We start from the raw sequence: 20386 nt of genomic DNA on the forward strand, positions 1-20386 counted from the left end.
TGCTCCTCTGCTGGCGCCCCTTGGTGCTCCTCGGCTGGCTCCCCTTGGTGCTCCTCTGCTGGCACCCCTTGGTGCTCCTCTACTGGCGCCCCATGATGCTCTTCTGCTGATGCCTCCTGGTGCTCCTGTGCTGGCGCCCCTTGGTGCTCCTCTTCTGGCGCCCCTTGCTGCTCCTCTGCTGGCGCCCCTTGCTGCTCCTATGGTGGCGCCCCCTGGTGCTCCTATGCTCCTGCCCCTTGGTGCTCCTATGCTGGTGCCCCTTGGTGCTCCTATGCTGGTTCCCCTTGGTGCTCCTCTGCTGGCGCCCCATGATGCTCCTCTGCTGGTGCTTCTTGGTGCTCCTCTGCTGGCACGCTTGGTGCTGCTTGGTGCTCCACTGCTGGTGCCGCTTGGTGCTCCACTGCTGGTGCCGCTTGGTGCTCCTCTGCTGGTGCCCCATGGTGCTCCACTGCTGGTCCCCCTTGGTGCTCCTCTGCTGGCCCCCCTTGGTGCTCCTCTGCAGCGCCCTTTGGTGCTCCTCTGCAGCGCCCCTTGGAACTCCTCTGCAGCGCCCCTTGATGCTCCTATGCTGGCGCCCCATGGTGCTCCTCTGCTGGCACCCATTGATGCTCCTCTGCTGGTGCGTCTTGGTGCTCCTCTGCTGGTGCCCCTTGGCGCTCCTCTGTTGCTGCCCCTTGGTGCTTCTATGCTGGTGCCCCTTGGTGCTTCTATGCTGGTGCCCCTTGGTGCTCCTCTGCTGGTGCCCCTTTGTGCTCCTCTGCTGGCGCCCCTTTGTGCTCCTCTGCTGGTGCCCCTTTGTGCTCCACTGCTGGCACCCCTTTGTGCTCCTGTGCTGGTGCCCCTTGGTGCTCCTCTGCTGGCTCCCCTTGGTGCTCCTCTGCTGGCGCCCCTTGGTGCTCCTCTGCTGGCTCACCTTGGTGCTCCTCTGCTGGCGCCTCTTGGTGCTCCTCTGCTGGCGCCCCATGATGCTCTTCTGCTGATGCCTCTTGGTGCTCCTGTGCTGGCGCCCCTTGGTGCTCCTCTGCTGGCGCCCCTTGGTGCTCCTCTGCTGGCGCCCCATGATGTTCTTCTGCTGATGCCTCTTGGTGCTCCTGTGCTGGCACCCCTTGGTTCTCCTCTGCTGGTGCCCCTTGGTTCTCCTCTGCTGGTGCCCCTTAGTGCTCCTGTGCTGGCACCATTTGGTGCTCCTATGCTGGTTCCCCTTGGTGCTCCTCTGCTGGCCCCCTTGCTGCTCCTTTGCTGGCGCCCCATGATGCTCCTCTGCTGGTGCTTCTTGGTGCTCCTCTGCTGGCACGCCTGGTGCTGCTTGGTGCTCCACTGCTGGTGCCGCTTGGTGCTCCACTGCTGGTGCCGCTTGGTGCTCCTCTGCTGGTGCCCCATGATGCTCCTCTGCTGGCCCCCCCTTGGTGCTCCTCTGCTGGCCCCCCTTGGTGCTCCTCTGCTGGCCCCCCTTGGTGCTCCTCTGCAGCGCCCCTTGGTACTCCTCTGCAGTGCCCCTTGATGCTCCTATGCTGGCGCCCCATGGTGCTCCTCTGCTGGCACCCATTGATGCTCCTCTGCTGGTGTGTCTTGGTGCTCCTTTGCTGGTGCCCCTTGGTGCTCTTCTGTTGCTGCCCCTTGGTGCTTCTATGCTGGTGCCCCTTGATGCTTCTATGCTAGTGCCCCTTGGTGCTTCTATGCTAGTGCCCCTTGGTGCTCCTCTGCTGGTGCCCCTTTGTGCTCCTCTGCTGGCGCCCCTTTGTGCTCCTCTGCTGGTGCCCCTTTGTGCTCCACTGCTGGAGCCCCTTTGTGCTCCTCTGCTGGCGCCCCTTGGTGCTCCTCTGCTGGCTCCCCTTGGTGCTCCTCTGCTGGCGCCTCTTGGTGCTCCTCTGCTGCCGCCCCATGATGCTCTTCTGCTGATGCCTCTTGGTGCTCCTGTGCTTTCGCCCTTGGTGCTCCTCTGCTGGCGCCCCTTGGTGCTCCTCTGCTGGCGCCCCATGATGCTCTTCTGCTGATGCCTCTTGGTGCTCCTGTGCTGGTGCCCCTTGGTTCTCTTCTGCTGGTTCCCCCTGGTTCTCCTCTGCTGGTGCCCCTTAGTGCTCCTGTGCTGGCACCCTTTGGTGCTCCTATGCTGGTTCCCCTTGGTGCTCCCCTGCTGGCCCCCTTGCTGCTCCTCTGCTGGCGCCCCTTGGTGCTCCTCCTCTGGCGCCCCTTGGTGCTCCTACGCTGGCGCCCCTTGGTGCTCCTATGCTGGCACCCCTTGGTGCTCCTCTGCTGGTGCCCCTTGATGCTCCTCTGCTGGTGCCTCTTGGTGCTCCTCTGCTGGCACGCCTTTGTGCTCCTCTGCTGGCGCCCCTTGATGCTCCTCTGCTGGCACCCCTTGATGCTCCTCTGCTGGCTCCCCTTGGTGCTCATCTGCTGGCGCCCCTTGGTGCTCATCTGCTGGCGCCCCTTGGTGCTCCTATGCTGGCGCCCCTTGGTGCTCCTATGCTTGCGCCCCTTGCTACTCCTATGCTGGAGCCCCTTGCTACTCCTCTGCTCGTGCCCCTTGGTGCTCTTCTGCTGGCGCCCCTTGGTTCTCCTCTGCTGGCGCCCCTTGGTGCTCCACTGATGGCGCACCTTGGTGCTCCTCTGCTGGCATGCCTTGGTGGTCCACTGCTGGCTCCCCTTGATGCTCCACTGCTGGTGCCTCTTAATGCTCCTCTGCTGGTGCCCCTTGGTGCTCCTCTGCTGGTGCCCCTTGGTGCTCCTCTGCTGGCGCCCCATGGTGCTCCTCTGCTGGTGCCCCTTGGTGCTCCTCTGCTGGCGCCCCTTGGTGCTCCTCTGCTGGTGGCCATTGATGCTCCACTGCTGGTGCCTCATGGTGCTCCTCTGCTGGCGCCCCTTGGTGCTCATCTGCTGCTGCCCCTTGGTGCTCATCTGCTGGGGTGCTTCTACGCTGGTGCCCCTTGGTGCTCCTATGCTAGTGCCCCTTGGTGCTCCTATGCTGGCGCCCCTTGCTACTCCTCTGCTCGTGCCCCTTGATGCTCCTCTGCTGGCATGCCTTGGTGGCCCACTGCTGGTGACGCTTGGTGCTCCACTGATGGCGCACCTTGGTGCTCCTTTGCTGGCGTCCCTTTTGTGCTGCTCTGCTTGCACCCCTTGTTGCTCCTCTACTGGCACCCCTTGTTGCTCCACTGCTGGCGCCCCTTGGTGCTCATTGGTGCTCCTCTGCTGGTGCCCATTGATGCTCCTCTGCTTGTGCCTCTTTATGCTCCTCTGCTGGTGCCTCTTTATGCTCCTCTGCAGCGCCCCTTGGTACTCCTCTGCAGTGCCCCTTGATGCTCCTATGCTGGCGCCCCATGGTGCTCCTCTGCTGGCACCCATTGATGCTCCTCTGCTGGTGTGTCTTGGTGCTCCTTTGCTGGTGCCCCTTGGTGCTCTTCTGTTGCTGCCCCTTGGTGCTTCTATGCTGGTGCCCCTTGATGCTTCTATGCTAGTGCCCCTTGGTGCTTCTATGCTAGTGCCCCTTGGTGCTCCTCTGCTGGTGCCCCTTTGTGCTCCTCTGCTGGCGCCCCTTTGTGCTCCTCTGCTGGTGCCCCTTTGTGCTCCACTGCTGGAGCCCCTTTGTGCTCCTCTGCTGGCGCCCCTTGGTGCTCCTCTGCTGGCTCCCCTTGGTGCTCCTCTGCTGGCGCCTCTTGGTGCTCCTCTGCTGCCGCCCCATGATGCTCTTCTGCTGATGCCTCTTGGTGCTCCTGTGCTTTCGCCCTTGGTGCTCCTCTGCTGGCGCCCCTTGGTGCTCCTCTGCTGGCGCCCCATGATGCTCTTCTGCTGATGCCTCTTGGTGCTCCTGTGCTGGTGCCCCTTGGTTCTCTTCTGCTGGTTCCCCCTGGTTCTCCTCTGCTGGTGCCCCTTAGTGCTCCTGTGCTGGCACCCTTTGGTGCTCCTATGCTGGTTCCCCTTGGTGCTCCCCTGCTGGCCCCCTTGCTGCTCCTCTGCTGGCGCCCCTTGGTGCTCCTCCTCTGGCGCCCCTTGGTGCTCCTACGCTGGCGCCCCTTGGTGCTCCTATGCTGGCACCCCTTGGTGCTCCTCTGCTGGTGCCCCTTGATGCTCCTCTGCTGGTGCCTCTTGGTGCTCCTCTGCTGGCACGCCTTTGTGCTCCTCTGCTGGCGCCCCTTGATGCTCCTCTGCTGGCACCCCTTGATGCTCCTCTGCTGGCTCCCCTTGGTGCTCATCTGCTGGCGCCCCTTGGTGCTCATCTGCTGGCGCCCCTTGGTGCTCCTATGCTGGCGCCCCTTGGTGCTCCTATGCTTGCGCCCCTTGCTACTCCTATGCTGGAGCCCCTTGCTACTCCTCTGCTCGTGCCCCTTGGTGCTCTTCTGCTGGCGCCCCTTGGTTCTCCTCTGCTGGCGCCCCTTGGTGCTCCACTGATGGCGCACCTTGGTGCTCCTCTGCTGGCATGCCTTGGTGGTCCACTGCTGGCTCCCCTTGATGCTCCACTGCTGGTGCCTCTTAATGCTCCTCTGCTGGTGCCCCTTGGTGCTCCTCTGCTGGTGCCCCTTGGTGCTCCTCTGCTGGCGCCCCATGGTGCTCCTCTGCTGGTGCCCCTTGGTGCTCCTCTGCTGGCGCCCCTTGGTGCTCCTCTGCTGGTGGCCATTGATGCTCCACTGCTGGTGCCTCATGGTGCTCCTCTGCTGGCGCCCCTTGGTGCTCATCTGCTGCTGCCCCTTGGTGCTCATCTGCTGGGGTGCTTCTACGCTGGTGCCCCTTGGTGCTCCTATGCTAGTGCCCCTTGGTGCTCCTATGCTGGCGCCCCTTGCTACTCCTCTGCTCGTGCCCCTTGATGCTCCTCTGCTGGCATGCCTTGGTGGCCCACTGCTGGTGACGCTTGGTGCTCCACTGATGGCGCACCTTGGTGCTCCTTTGCTGGCGTCCCTTTTGTGCTGCTCTGCTTGCACCCCTTGTTGCTCCTCTACTGGCACCCCTTGTTGCTCCACTGCTGGCGCCCCTTGGTGCTCATTGGTGCTCCTCTGCTGGTGCCCATTGATGCTCCTCTGCTTGTGCCTCTTTATGCTCCTCTGCTGGTGCCTCTTTATGCTCCTCTGCTGGTGCCCCTTGGTGCTCCTCTGCTGGTGCCCCTTGGTGCTCCTCTGCTGGCGCCCCATGGTGCTTCTCTGCTGGCGCTCCATGGTGCTCCTCTGCTGGTGCCCCATGGTGCTCCTCTGCTGGCGCCCTTTGGTGCTCCTCTGCTGGTGGCCATTGATGCTCCTCTGCTGGTGCCCCATGATGCTCCACTGCTGGTGCCACATGGTGCTCCTCTGCTGGCGCCCCTTGGTGCTCCACTGTTGGTGCTCCTCTGCTGGTACCCCTTGGTGCTCATCTGCTGCTGGCCCTTGGTGCTCATCTGCTGGGGTGCTTCTACGCTGGCGACCCATGGTGCTCCTCTGCTGGCGCCACATGGTGCTCCTCTGCTGGCACCCCTTGGTGCTCCTCTGCTGGAGCCCCTTGGTGCTCCTCTGCTGGATCCCCTTGGTGCTCCTCTGCTGGCGCCCCTTGATGCTCCTCTGCTGGCACCCCTTGTTGCTCCTCTACTGGCACCCCTTGTTGCTCCTCTGCTGGCGCCCCTTGGTGCTCATTGGTGCTCCTCTGCTGTTGCCCATTGATGCTCCTCTGCTGGTGCCAATTGATGCTCCTCTGCTTGTGCCTCTCGGTGCTCCTCTGCTGGTGCTCCTTGGTGCTCCTTTGCTGGTGCCCATTGATGCTACTCTGCTGGTGCCCCTTGGTGCTCCTTTGCTTGTGCCCCTTGGTGGTCCTCTGCTGGTGCCCCATGGTGCTCCTCTGCTGGTGCTCCATGGTGCTCCTCTGCTGGTGCTCCATGGTGCTCCTCTGCTGGTGCCCCATGGTGCTCCTCTGCTGGCACCCTTTGGTGCTCCTATGCTGTAGGCCCTTGGTGCTCCTCTGCTGGCACTCCTTGGTGCTCCTCTGCTGGCAACCCTTGGTGCTCCTCTGCTGGCCCCCCTTTGTGTGCCTCTGCTGGTGCCCATTGGTGCTCCTCTGCTGGTGTCCCTTGGTGCTCCCACACTGGTGCCCCTTGGTGCTCCTCTGCTGGCACCCCTTGGTGCTCCTCTGCTGGCGCCCCTTGGTGCTCCTAGGCTGTTGCCCCTTGGTGCTCCTATGCTGGTTCCCATTGGTGCTCCTCTGCTGGCGCCCATTGGTGATCCTCTGCTGGTGCCCCTTGCTGCTCCTCTGCTGGCGCCCCTTGCTGCTCCTATGGTGGCACCCCTTGGTGCTCCTATGGTGGCGCCCCTTGGTGCTCCTATGCTGGTGCCCCTTGGCGCTCCTATGCTGGTGCCCCATGGTGCTCCTCTGCTGGTGCCCCATGGTGCTCCTCTGCTGGCGCCCCATGGTGCTCCTCTGCTGGTGCCCCATGGTGCTCCTCTGCTGGTGCCCCTTGGTGCTCATCTGCTGGCGCCCCTTGGTGCTCATCTGCTGGTGCTTCTTTGTGCTCCCCTGCTGGTGCCCGTTGGTGCTCCACTGCTGGCGCCCCTTTGCGCCCGTCAGCCTCTTGAGTCACATTGCATTATTGAAGAACCGGCCGAGCCACAGTCCCGTGCAGCTTGATTTGTATATTCGTCCTAGTCAGACATGGCGCCAGACATTCTAGTATAGCTGACTCTTTGCAGCGGTGCCAACACTTGCTGCCCCAAGTCATGGTACCCACTGGCTGTGCAATGCAGAGCAGAACACTAGCCCCCAGGAGGTGTGAAACAGTTTGCTATGCCCTGTTATGCCTTCATGTTAGGCCCAAGCCATACTATGTCAACTTACACCGCAGTGGCCGGGCCGGGGATCCCGCGTACTTGGCGCCCCTGACTTACACTATCACAGGGCACACATTCAGGCCTCCAATGAGAAGCACTTGCGGCAGCCCACCCATGGCGTCACTGAGGCTCAGATGGCGGCAGCCCACCCATCCGTCACTAAGGCTCAAAGGGCGGCAGCCCACCCATGGCATCACTAAGGCTCTGATGGCAGCAGCCCACCCATGGCGTCACTAAGGCACAGATGGCGGCAGCCCACCCATGGCGTCACTAAGGCTCAAAGGGCGGCAGCCCACCAATGGCGTCACTAAGGCTCCGATGGCAGCAGCCCACCCATGGCGTCACTAAGGCACAGATGGCAGCAGCCCACCCATGGTGTCACTAAGCCTGCAGCCCACCCATGGCGTCATTAAGGCACAGATGGTGGCAGCCCACCCATGGCATCACTAAGGCACAGGAGGCGGCAGCCCACCCATGGCATTACTTAGGCTCAGATGGCGGCAGCCCACCCATGGCGTCACCAAGTCTCAGATGGGGGCAGCGCACCCATGGCGTCACTAAGGCTCAGATGGCGGCAGCCCACCCATGGCGTCACTCAGGCTCATATGGCGGCAGCCCACCCTTGGCGCCACTCAGGCTCATATGGCGGCAGGCCTCCCATGGCGTCACTAAGGCTCAGATGGCGGCAGCCCACCCATGGCGTCACTAAGGCTCAGATGGCGGCAGCCCACCCATGGCGTCACTAAGGCTCAGATGGCGGCAGCCCACCCATGGCATCACTAAGACTCTGATGGCGGCTGCCTACCCAGGGCGTCACCAAGGCTCAGATGGTGGCAGCCCACCCATGGCGTCACTAGGGCTCATATGGCGGCAGCCCACCCATGGCGTCACCAAGGTTCTGATGGCAGCAGCCCACCCATGGGGTCACTGAGGCTCATATGGCGGCTGCACACCCATGGCGTCACCAAGGCTCATATGGCGGCAGCCCACCCATGGCGTCACCAAGGCTCTGATGGCAGCAGCCCACCCATGGCGTCACTAAGGCTCATATGGTGGCAGCCCACCCTTGGCGTCACCAAGGTTCTGACGGCAACAGCCCACCCAGGGCGTCACTAAGGCTCAGATGGCGGCAGTCCATCCATGGTGTCACTAAGGCTCTGATGGCGGCATCCCACCCATGGCGTCACTAAGGCTCATAAGGCGGCAGCCCACCCACGGCGGCACTAAGGCTCATATGGCGGCAGCCCATCCATGGCGTCACTAAGGCTCAAATGGCGGCAGCCCACCCATGGTGTCACTAAGGCTCAGATGGCGGCAGCCCACCCATGGTGTTACAAAGGCTCTGAATGCGGCACCCACCCATGGCGTCACTAAGGCTCAAATGGCGGCAGCCCACCCATGGTGTCACTAAGGCTCTGATGGCGGCAGCCCACCCATGGCTTCACTAAGGCTCAGATGGCGGCAGCCCATCCATGGCGTCACTCAGGTTATGATGGCGGCAGCCCACCCATGGCATCACTGAGGCTGATATGGCGGCAGCCCACCCATGGCATCACTAAGGCTCATATGGCGGCAGCCCACTCATGGTGTCACTAAGGCTCTGAATGCGGCACCCACCCATGGCGTCATTAAGGCTCAAATGGTGGCAGCCCACCCATGGTGTCACTAAGGCTCTGATGGCGGCAGCCCACCCATGGCTTCACTAAGGCTCCAATTTTGGCAGCCCACCCATGGGGTCACTAAGGCTCATATGGCGGCAGCCCACCCATGGGGTCACTAAGGCTCTGATGGCGGCAGCCCACCCATGGTGTCACTAAGGCTCCGATGGCAGCAGCCCACCCATAGTGTCACTAAGGCTCCAATGGCTGCAGCCCACCCATGGCTTCACTAGGGCTCAGATGGCGGCAGCACACCCATGGCATCACTAAAGCTCTGATGGCGGCAGCCCATCCATGGTGCCAATAAGGCTCTGATGGCGGCAGCCCAACCATGGCACCCCTAAGCCACAGATGGCAGTAGCCCACCCAATGCGGCCCTAAGGCTCAGTTGGCGGCAGCCCACCCATGGCGTCCCTAAGGCTCAAATGGCGGCAGCCCACCCATGGTGTCACTAAGGCTCAGATGGCAGCAGCCCACCAATGGCTTCACTAAGGCTCTGATGGCGGCAGCTCACCCATGGCGTCACTGAGGCTCAGATGGTGTCAGCCCACCCACGGCATCACTAAGGCTCTGATGGCGGCAGCCCACCCATGGCGTCACTAAGGCTCAGATGGCGGCAGCCCACCCATGGCATCACTGAGGCTCAGATGGCGGCAGCCCACCCATGGCGTCACTAAGGCTCTGATGGCGGCTGCCCACCCATGGAGTCACTGAGGCTCAGATGGGGGCAGCCCACCGATGGCGTCACTAAGGCTCAGATGGCGGCAGCCCACCCATGGTCTCACTACTGCTCTGATGGTGGCAGCCAACCCATGGCGTCATTAAGGCACAGACAGTGGCAGCCCACCCATGGCGTCGCTAAGGCTCTGATGGCGGCTGCCCACCCATGGCGTCACCAAGGCTCAGATGGTGGCAGCCCACCCATGGCGTCACTAAGGCTCATATGGCGCCAACCCCCCCATGGAGTCACCAAGGCTCTGATGGCAGCAGCCCACCCATGGCATCACTAAGGCTCATACGGCGGCAGCCCACCCATGGCGTCACTAAGGCTCAGATGGCGGCAGCCCACCCATGGTGTGACTGAGGCTCTGATGGCGGCAGCCCACCCATGCATCACGTGGGGTCAGATGGCAGCGACCCACCCTTGATGTCACTGAGGCTCAGATGAAAACTCTGATGGCGGCAGCCCACCCATGGCGTCACTAAGGCACAGGAGGCAGCAGCCCAGCCATGGCATCACCAAGGCTCAGATGGTGGCAGCCCACCCATGGCTTCACTAAGGCTCTGATGGCGGCAGCCCACCCATGGCATCACCAAGGCTCTGATGGCAGCAGCCCACCCATGGCGTCACTAAGGCTCATATGGCGGCTGTCCACCCATGGCGTCACCAAGGCTCTGATGGCAGCAGCCCACCCATGGCGTCACTAAGGCTCTGATGGCGGCATCCCACCCATGGCGTTACTAAGGCTCATATGGCGGCAGCCCACCCATGGCGTCACTAAGGCTCAAATGGTGGCAGCCCACCCATGGTGTCACTAAGGCTCAAATGGCGGCAGCCCACCCATGGTGTCACTAAGGCTAAGATGACGGCAGCCGACCCATGGTGTCACTAAGGCTCTGAATGCAGCACCCACCCATGGCGTCACTAAGGCTCAAATGGCGGCAGCCCACCCATGGTGTCACTAAGGCTCTGATGGCGGCAGCCCACCCATGGCTTCACTAAGGCTCAGATGGCGGCAGCACACCCATGGCGTCACTAAGGCTCTGATGGCGGCAGCCCATCCATGGCGCCACTAAGGCTCTGATGGTGGCTGCCCAACCATGGCGCCCCTAAGCCACAGATGGCGACAGCCCAGCCATGGCGTCACTCAGGTTCTGATGGGGGCAGCCCACCCATGGCGTCACTAAGGCTGATATGGCGGCAGCCCACCCATGGCGTCACTAAGGCTCATATGGAGGCAGCCCACCCATGGTGTCACTAAGACTCTGAATGCAGCACCGACCGATGGCGTCACTAAGGCTCAAATGGCGGCAGCCCACCCATGGCGTCACTAAGGTTCCAATGGCGGCAGCCCACCCACGGCTTCACTAAGGCTCCGATGGTGGCAGCCCACCCATGGGGTCACTAAGGCTCATATGGCGACAGCCCACCCATGGGGTCACTAAGGCTCTGATGTTGGCAGCCCACGCATAGTGTCACTAAGGCTCTGATGGCGGCAGCACACCCATGGCTTCACTAAGTCTCAGATGGCGGCAGCACATCCATGGCGTCACTAAGGCTCTGATGGCGGCAGCCCATCCATGGCGCCACTAAGGCTCTGATGGCGGCAGCCCACCCATGACTTCACTAAGGCATAGATGGCAGCAGCCCACCCATGGCGTCACTGTGGCTCTGATGGCAGCAGCCCACCCATGACGTCACTAAGGCACAGACGGTGGCAGCCCACCCATGGCGTCACTAAGGCTCTGATGGCGGCTGCCCACCCATGGCGTCACCAAGGCTCAGATGGCGGCAGCCCACCCATGGCCTCACTAATGCTCTGATGGTGGCAGCCCACCCATGGCGTCACTAAGGCACAGACGGTGGCAGCCCACCCATGGCGTCACTAAAGCTCTGATGGCGGCAGCCCACCCATAGCATCACAAATGCACAGATGGCGGCAGCCCACCCATGGCGTCACGAATGCACAGATGGCAGCAGCCCACCCATGGCTTCACTAAGGCTCCGATGGCAGCAGCCCACACATGGCGTCACGAATGCACAGATGGCGGCAGCCCACCCATGGCTTCACTAAGGCTCCGATGGCAGCAGCCCACCCATGGCGTCACTGAGGCTCAGATGGTGGCAGCACAACCACGGTGTCACTAAGGCTCAGATGGCAGCAGCCCACCCATGGCGTCACTGAGGCTCAGATGGCGGCAGTCCACCCATGGCGTCACTGAGGCTCAGATGGCGGCAGCCCACCCATAGCATCACTAAGGCTCAGATGGCAACAGCCCACCCATAGCATCACTAAGGCTCATATGGCGGCAGCCCACCCACGGCGTCACTAAGGCTCAGATGGCAGCAGCCCACCCATGGCGTCACTCAGGCTCATATGGTGGGAGCCCACCCATGGCGTCACTGTGGCTCAGATGGCGGTAGCCCACCCATGGCGTCACTAAGGCTCTAATGGTGGCAGCCCACCCATGGCGTCACTGAGGCTCATATGGCAGCAGCCTACCCTTGGCGTCACTAAGGCTCTGATGGCGGCAGCCCACCCATGGCTTCACTAGGGCTCAGATGGCGGCAGCACACCCATGGCATCACAAAGGCTCTGATAGCGGCAGCCCATCCATGGCGCCACTAAGGCTCTGATGGCGGCAGCCCAACCATGGCACCCCTAAGCCACAGATGGCAGCAGCCCACCCATTGCGGCCCTAAGGTCAGTTGGCGGCAGCCCACCCATGGCTTCACTAAGGCTCCGATGGCAGCAGCCAACCCATGGCGTCACGAATGCACAGATGGCGGCATCCCACCCATGGCTTCACTAAGGCTCTGATGGCAGCAGCCCACCCATGGCGTCACTGAGGCTCAGATGGTGGCAGCACAACCACGGTGTCACTAAGGCTCAGATGGCAGCAGCCCACCCATGGCTTCACTAAGGCTCCGATGGCAGCAGCCCACCCATGGCGTCACTGAGGCTCAGATGGTGGCAGCACAACCACGGTGTCACTAAGGCTCCGATGGCAGCAGCCCACCCATGGCGTCACTGAGGCTCAGATGGCGGCAGTCCACCCATGGCGTCACTGAGGCTCAGATGGCGGCAGCCCACCCATAGCATCACTAAGGCTCAGATGGCAACAGCCCACCCATAGCATCACTAAGGCTCATATGGCGGCAGCCCACCCACGGCGTCACTAAGGCTCAGATGGCAGCAGCCCACCCATGGCGTCACTCAGGCTCATATGGTGGGAGCCCACCCATGGCGTCACTGTGGCTCAGATGGCGGTAGCCCACCCATGGCGTCACTAAGGCTCTAATGGTGGCAGCCCACCCATGGCGTCACTGAGGCTCATATGGCAGCAGCCTACCCTTGGCGTCACTAAGGCTCTGATGGCGGCAGCCCATCCATGGCTTCACTAGGGCTCAGATGGCGGCAGCACACCCATGGCATCACAAAGGCTCTGATAGCGGCAGCCCATCCATGGCGCCACTAAGGCTCTGATGGCGGCAGCCCAACCATGGCACCCCTAAGCCACAGATGGCAGCAGCCCACCCATTGCGGCCCTAAGGTCAGTTGGCGGCAGCCCACCCATGGCTTCACTAAGGCTCCGATGGCAGCAGCCAACCCATGGCGTCACGAATGCACAGATGGCGGCAGCCCACCCATGGCTTCACTAAGGCTCTGATGGCAGCAGCCCACCCATGGCGTCACTGAGGCTCAGATGGTGGCAGCACAACCACGGTGTCACTAAGGCTCAGATGGCAGCAGCCCACCCATGGCGTCACTGAGGCTCAGATGGCGGCAGTCCACCCATGGCGTCACTGAGGCTCAGATGGCGGCAGCCCACCCATAGCATCACTAAGGCTCAGATGGCAACAGCCCACCCATAGCATCACTAAGGCTCATATGGTGGCAGCCCACCCACGGCGTCACTAAGGCTCAGGTGGCAGCAGCCCACCCATGGCGTCACTCAGGCTCATATGGTGGGAACCCACCCATGGCGTCACTGTGGCTCAGATGGCGGTAGCCCACCCATGGCGTCACTAAGGCTCTAATGGCGGCAGCCCACCCATGGCGTCACTAAGGCTCAGATGGCGGCAGCCCACCCATGGCATCACTGAGGCTCAGATGGCGGCACCCCACCCATGGGGTCACTAAGGCTCTGATGGCAGCTGCCCACCCATGGAGTCACTGAGGCTCAGATGGGGGGCAGCCCACCCATGGCGTCACTAAGGCTCAGATGGCGGCAGCCCACCCATGGCCTCACTAATGCTCTGATGATGGCAGCCCACCCTGTGGCGTCACTAAGGCACAGACGGTGGCAGCCCACCCATGGCGTCACTAAGGCTCTGATGGCGGCTGCCCACCCATGGCGTCACCAAGGCTCAGATGGCGGCAGCCCACCCATGGCCTCACTAATGCTCTGATGGTGGCAGCCCACCCATGGCGTCACTAAGGCACAGACGGTGGCAGCCCACCCATGGCGTCACTAAGGCTCTGATGGCGGCAGTCCACCCATAGCATCACAAATGCACAGATGGCGGCAGCCCACCCATGGCGTCACGAATGCACAGATGGCAGCAGCCCACCCATGGCTTCACTAAGGCTCCGATGGCAGCAGCCCACCCATGGCGTCACGAATGCACAGATGGCGGCAGCCCACCCATGGCTTCACTAAGGCTCCGATGGCAGCAGCCAACCCATGGCGTCACGAATGCACAGATGGCGGCAGCCCACCCATGGCTTCACTAAGGCTCCGATGGCAGCAGCCCACCCATGGCGTAACTGAGGCTCAGATGGTGGCAACACAACCACGGTGTCACTAAGGCTCAGATGGCAGCAGCCCACCCATGGCGTCACTGAGGCTCAGATGGCGGCAGTCCACCCATGGCGTCACTGAGGCTCAGATGGCGGCAGCCCACCCATAGCATCACTAAGGCTCAGATGGCAACAGCCCACCCATAGCATCACTAAGGCTCATATGGTGGCAGCCCACCCACGGCGTCACTAAGGCTCAGGTGGCAGCAGCCCACCCATGGCGTCATTCAGGCTCATATGGTGGGAACCCACCCATGGCGTCACTGTGGCTCAGATGGCGGTAGCCCACCCATGGGGTCACTAAGGCTCTAATGGCGGCAGCCCACCCATGGCGTCACTAAGGCTCAGATGGCGGCAGCCCACCCATGGCATCACTGAGGCTCAGATGGCGCCACCCCACCCATGGGGTCACTAAGGCTCTGATGGCAGCTGCCCACCCATGGAGTCACTGAGGCTCAGATGGGGGGCAGCCCACCCATGGCGTCACTAAGGCTCAGATGGCGGCAGCCCACCCATGGCCTCACTAATGCTCTGATGATCGCAGCCCACCCTGTGGCGTCACTAAGGCACAGACGGTGGCAGCCCACCCATGGCGTCACTAAGGCTCAGATGGCGGCAGCCCACCCATGGCGTCACCAAGGCTCAGATGGCGGCAGCCCACCCATGGCCTCACTAATGCTCTGATGGTGGCAGCCCACCCATGGCGTCACTAAGGCACAGACGGTGGCAGCCCACCCATGGCGTCACTAAGGCTCTGATGGCGGCAGCCCACCCATAGCATCACAAATGCACAGATGGCGGCAGCCCACCCATGGCGTCACGAATGCACAGATGTCAGCAGCCCACCCATGGCTTCACTAAGGCTCCGATGGCAGCAGCCCACCCATGGCGTCACGAATGCACAGATGGCGGCAGCCCACCCATGGCTTCACTAAGGCTCCGATGGCAGCAGCCCACCCATGGCGTCACTGAGGCTCAGATGGTGGCAGCACAACCACAGTGTCACTAAGGCTCAGATGGCAGCAGCCCACCCATGGCGTCACTGAGGCTCAGATGGCGGCATTCCACGCATGGCGTCACTGAGGCTCAGATGGCGGCAGCCCACCCATAGCATCACTAAGGCTCAGATGGCAACAGCCCACCCATAGCATCACTAAGGCTCATATGGCGGCAGCCCACCCACGGCGTCACTAAGGCTCAGATGGCAGCAGCCCACCCATGGCGTCACTCAGGCTCATATGGTGGGAGCCCACCCATGGCGTCACTGTGGCTCAGATGGCGGTAGCCCACCCATGGCGTCACTAAGGCTCTAATGGTGGCAGCCCACCCATGGCGTCACTGAGGCTCATATGGCAGCAGCCTATCCTTGGCGTCACTAAGGCTCTGATGGCGGCAGCCCACCCATGGCTTCACTAGGGCTCAGATGGCGGCAGCACACCCATGGCATCACTAAGGCTCTGATAGCGGCAGCCCATCCATGGCGCCACTAAGGCTCTGATGGCGGCAGCCCAACCATGGCACCCCTAAGCCACAGATGGCTGCAGCCCACCCATTGCGGCCCTAAGGTCAGTTGGCGGCAGCCCACCCATGGCGGCCCTAAGGCTCAAATGGCGGCAGCCCACCCAAGGTGTCACTAAGGCACAGATGGCAGCAGCCCACCCATGGCTTCACTAAGGCTCCGATGGCGGCAGCTCACCCATGGCGTCACTGAGGCTCAGATGGTGTCAGCCCACCCACGGCGTCACTAAGGCTCTGATGGCGGCATCCCGCCCATGGCGTCACTAAGGCTCAGATGGCGGAATCCCGCCCATGGCATTACTGAGGCTCAGATGGCGGCAGCCCACCCATGGCGTCACTAAGGCTCTTATGGCGGCTGCCCACCCATGGAGTCACTGAGGCTCAGATGGGGGTAGCCCACCCATGGCGTCACTAAGGCTCACATGGTGGCAGCCCACCCATGGCCTCACTAATGCTCTGACGGTGGCAGCCCACCCATGGCGTCGCTAAGGCTCTGATGGCGGCTGCCCACCCATGGCGTCACCAAGGCTCAGATGGTGGGAGCCCTCCCATGGCGTCACTAAGGCTCATATGGCGGCAACCCCCCATGGCGTCACCAAGGCTCTGATGGCAGCAGCCCACCCATGGCATCACTATGGCTCATTTGGCGGCTGCCCACCCATGGCGTCACCAAGGCTCAGATGGTGGCAGCCCACCCATGGCGTCACTGAGGCTCATATGGCAGCAGCCTACCCTTGGCGTCACTAAGGCTCTGATGGCGGCAGCCCACCCATGGCTTCACTAGGGCTCAGATGGCGGCAGCACACCCATGGCATCACTAAGGCTCTGATAGCGGCAGCCCATCCATGGCGCCACTAAGGCTCTGATGGCGGCAGCCCAACCATGGCACCCCTAAGCCACAGATGGCAGCAGCCCACCCATTGCGGCCCTAAGGTCAGTTGGTGGCAGCCCACCCATGGCGGCCCTAAGGCTCAAATGGCGGCAGCCCACCCAAGGTGTCACTAAGGCTCAGATGGCAGCAGCCCACCCATGGCTTCACTAAGGCTCCGATGGCGGCAGCTCACCCATGGCGTCACTGAGTCTCAGATGGTGTCAGCCCACCCACGGCGTCACTAAGGCTCTGATGGCGGCATCCCGCCCATGGCGTCACTAAGGCTCAGATGGCGGCAGCCCACCCATGGCATCACTGAGGCTCAGATGGCGGCAGCCCACCCATGGCGTCACTAAGGCTCTTATGGCAGCTGCCCACCCATGGAGTCACTGAGGCTCAGATGGGGGCAGCCCACCCATGGCGTCACTAAGGCTCACATGGCGGCAGCCCACCCATGGCCTCACTAATGCTCTGATGGTGGCAGCCCACCCATGGCATCGCTAAGGCTCTGATGGCGGCTGCCCACCCATGGCGTCACCAAGGCTCAGATGGTGGCAGCCCACCCATGGCGTCACTAAGGCTCATATGGCGGCAACCCCGCCATGGAGTCACCAAGGCTCTGATGGCAGCAGCCCACCCATGGCATCACTAAGGCTCATACGGCGGCAGCCCGCCCATGGCATCATTAAGGCTCAGATGGCGGCAGCCCACCAATGGTGTGACTGAGGCTCTGATGGCGGCAGCCCACCCATGCATCACGTGGGTCAGATGGCAGCAGCCCACCCTTGATGTCACTGGGGCTCAGATGAAAGCTCTGATGGCGGCAGCCCACCCATGGCGTCACTAAGGCACAGGAGGCAGCAGCCCAGCCATGGCATCACCAAGGCTCAGATGGTGGCAGCCCACCCATGGCGTCACTAAGGCTCTGATCGTGGCAGCCCACCAATGGCATCACCAAGGCTCTGATGGCAGCAGCCCACCCATGGCGTCACTAAGGCTCATATGGCTGCTGCCCACCCATGGCGTCACCAAGGCTCTGATGGCAGCAGCCCACCCATGGCGTCACTAAGGCTCAGATGGCGGCAGCCCACCCATGGTGTCACTAAGGCTCTGATGGCGGCATCCCACCCATGGCGTTACTAAGGCTCATATGGCGGCAGCCCACCCATGGCGTCACTAAGGCTCAAATGGTGGCAGCCCACCCATGGTGTCACTAAGGCTCAAATGGCGGCAGCCCACCCATGGTGTCACTAAGGCTAAGATGGCGGCAGCCGACCCATGGCATCACTAAGGCTCATACGGCGGCAGCCCGCCCATGGCATCACTAAGGCTCAGATGGCGGCAGCCCACCAATGGTGTGACTGAGGCTCTGATGGCGGCAGCCCACCCATGCATCATGTGGGTCAGATGGCAGCAGCCCACCCTTGATGTCACTGGGGCTCAGATGAAAGCTCTGATGGCGGCAGCCCACCCATGGCGTCACTAAGACACAGGAGGCAGCAGCCCAGCCATGGCATCACCAAGGCTCAGATGGTGGCAGCCCACCCATGGCGTCACTAAGGCTCTGATCGTGGCAGCCCACCCATGGCATCACCAAGGCTCTGATGGCAGCAGCCCACCCATGGCGTCACTAACGCTCATATGGCTGCTGCCCACCCATGGCGTCACCAAGGCTCTGATGGCAGCAGCCCACCCATGGCGTCACTAAGGCTCAGATGGCGGCAGCCCACCCATGGTGTCACTAAGGCTCTGATGGCGGCATCCCACCCATGGCGTCACTAAGGCTCAAATGGTGGCAGCCCACCCATGGTGTCACTAAGGCTCAAATGGCGGCAGCCCACCCATGGTGTCACTAAGGCTAAGATGGCGGCAGCCGACCCATGGTGTCACTAAGGCTCTGAATGCAGCACCCACCCATGGAGTCACTAAGGCTCAAATGGCGGCAGCCCACCCATGGTGTCACTAAGGCTCTGATGACGGCAGCCCACCCATGGCTTCACTAAGGCTCAGATGGCGGCAGCACACCCATGACGTCACTAAGGCTCTGATGGCGGCAGCCCATCCATGGCGCCACTAAGGCTCTGATGGTGGCTGCCCAACCATGGCGCCCCTAAACCACAGATGGCGGCAGCCCAGCCATGGCGTCACTCAGGTTCTGATGGGGGCAGCCCACCCATGGCGTCACTAAGGCTGATATGGCGGCAGCCCACCCATGGCGTCACTAAGGCTCATATGGCGGCAGCCCACACATGGTGTCACTAAGACTCTGAATGCAGCACCCACCCATGGCGTCACTAAGGCTCAAATGGCGGCAGCCCACCCATGGCTTCACTAAGGCTCCGATGGTGGCAGCCCACCCATGGGGTCACTAAGGCTCATATGGCGGCAGCCCACCCATGGGGTCACTAAGGCTCTGATGTTGGCAGCCCACGCATAGTGTCACTAAGGCTCTGATGGCAGCAGCCCACCCATGGCTTCACTAAGGCTCAGACGGCAGCAGCACATCCATGGCGTCACTAAGGCTCTGATGGCGGCAGCCCATCCATGGCGCCACTAAGGCTCTGATGGCGGCAGCCCAACCATGGCACCCCTAAGCCACAGATGTCAGCAGCCCACCCATTGCAGCCCTAAGGCTCAGTTGGCGGAAGCCCACCCATTGCGGCACTAAGGCTCAGTTGGCGGCAGCCCACCCACTGCGTCACTAAGGCACAAATGCGGCAACCCACCCATGGTGTCACTAAGGCTCAGATGGCAGCAGCCCACCCATGCCTTCACTAAGGCTCCGATGGCGGCAGCCCATCCATTGCGTCACTGAGGCTCAGATGGTGTAAGCCCACCCATGGCGTCACTAAGGCTCATATGGCGACAGCCCACCAATGGCGTCACTAAGGCTCTGATGGTGGCAGCCCACCCATGGCGTCACTAAGGCTCAGATGGCGGCAGCCCAGCCATGGCATCACTGAGGCTCAGATGGCAGCAGCCCACCCATGGCGTCACTTAGGCTCTGATGGCGGCTGCCCACCCATGGCGTCACTGAGGCTGAGATGGGGGCAGCCCACCCATGGCATCACTAAGGCTCAGATGGCGGCAGCCCACCCATGGCCTCACTAATGCTCTGATGGTGGCAGCCCACCCATGGCGTCACTAAGGCACAGACGGTGGCAGCCCTCCCATGGCGTCACTAAGGCTCTGATGGCGGATGCCCACCCATGGCATCACCAAGGCTCAGATGGTGGCAGCCCACCCATAGCATCACTAAGGCAGCCCACCCATGGCTTCACTAAGGCTCCGATGGCAGCAGCCCACCCATGGCGTCATAAATGCACAGATGGCGGCAGCCCACCCATGGCTTCACTAAGGCTCCGATGGCAGCAGCCCACCCATGGCGTCACTGAGGCTCAGATGGTGGCAGCACAACCACGGTGTCACTAAGGCTCAGATGGCAGCAGCCCACCCATGGCGTCACTGAGGCTCAGATGGCGGCAGCCCACCCATGGCGTCACTGAGGCTCAGATGGCGGCAGCCCACCCATAGCATCACTAAGGCTCAGATGGCGACAGCCCACCCATAGCATCACTAAGGCTCATATGGCGGCAGCCCACCCACGGCGTCACTAAGGCTCAGATGGCAGCAGCCCACCCATGGCGTCACTCAGGCTCATATGGTGGGAGCCCACCCATGGCGTCACTGTGGCTCAGATGGCAGTAGCCCACCCATGGCGTCACTAAGGCTCTGATGGCAGCAGCCCACCCATGGCGTCACTAAGGCTCATATGGCGGCGCCCACCCATGGCGTCACTAAGGCTCAGATGGCAGCAACCCACCCATGGCGTCACTAAGGCTCAGATGGCAGCAGCCCACCCATGGCGTGACTGATGCTCAGATGGCAGCAGCCCACCCATGGTGTCACTGAGGCTCAGATGGCAGAAGCCTACCCATGGCATCACTCAGGCTCAGATGGCAGCAGCCCACCCATGATGTCACTGAGGCTCAGATGGCGGCAGCCCACCCATGATGTCACTGTGGCTCTGATGGC

The 20386-nt window shown here is 62.3% G+C and overlaps 3 protein-coding genes across 3 annotated transcripts; all 3 read right to left on the reverse strand.

Moving 5' to 3' along the window:
* Positions 1–79: 79 nt before the first annotated feature.
* LOC138492780 (S-antigen protein-like) lies at positions 80–1546 on the reverse strand. The gene has a single exon (XM_069620141.1). The coding sequence runs from the start codon at positions 1544–1546 to the stop codon at positions 80–82; it is 1467 nt and encodes a 488-aa protein (XP_069476242.1).
* Positions 1547–1674: 128 nt separating this feature from the next.
* Positions 1675–3345, reverse strand: LOC138492781 (S-antigen protein-like). Its single transcript, XM_069620142.1, has one exon. It carries the CDS (start codon positions 3343–3345, stop codon positions 1675–1677), a length of 1671 nt encoding a protein of 556 aa, XP_069476243.1.
* A 128-nt stretch (positions 3346–3473) lies between these two features.
* LOC138492782 (S-antigen protein-like) lies at positions 3474–5267 on the reverse strand. Its single transcript, XM_069620143.1, has one exon. It carries the CDS (start codon positions 5265–5267, stop codon positions 3474–3476), a length of 1794 nt encoding a protein of 597 aa, XP_069476244.1.
* Between the last annotated feature and the right edge of the window lie 15119 nt (positions 5268–20386).

The sequence above is a fragment of the Ambystoma mexicanum genome, chromosome 10 (genome assembly GCF_040938575.1).
Source record: "Ambystoma mexicanum isolate Mex_15411 chromosome 10, UKY_AmexF1_1, whole genome shotgun sequence".
NCBI classification, from domain to species: domain Eukaryota; kingdom Metazoa; phylum Chordata; class Amphibia; order Caudata; family Ambystomatidae; genus Ambystoma; species Ambystoma mexicanum.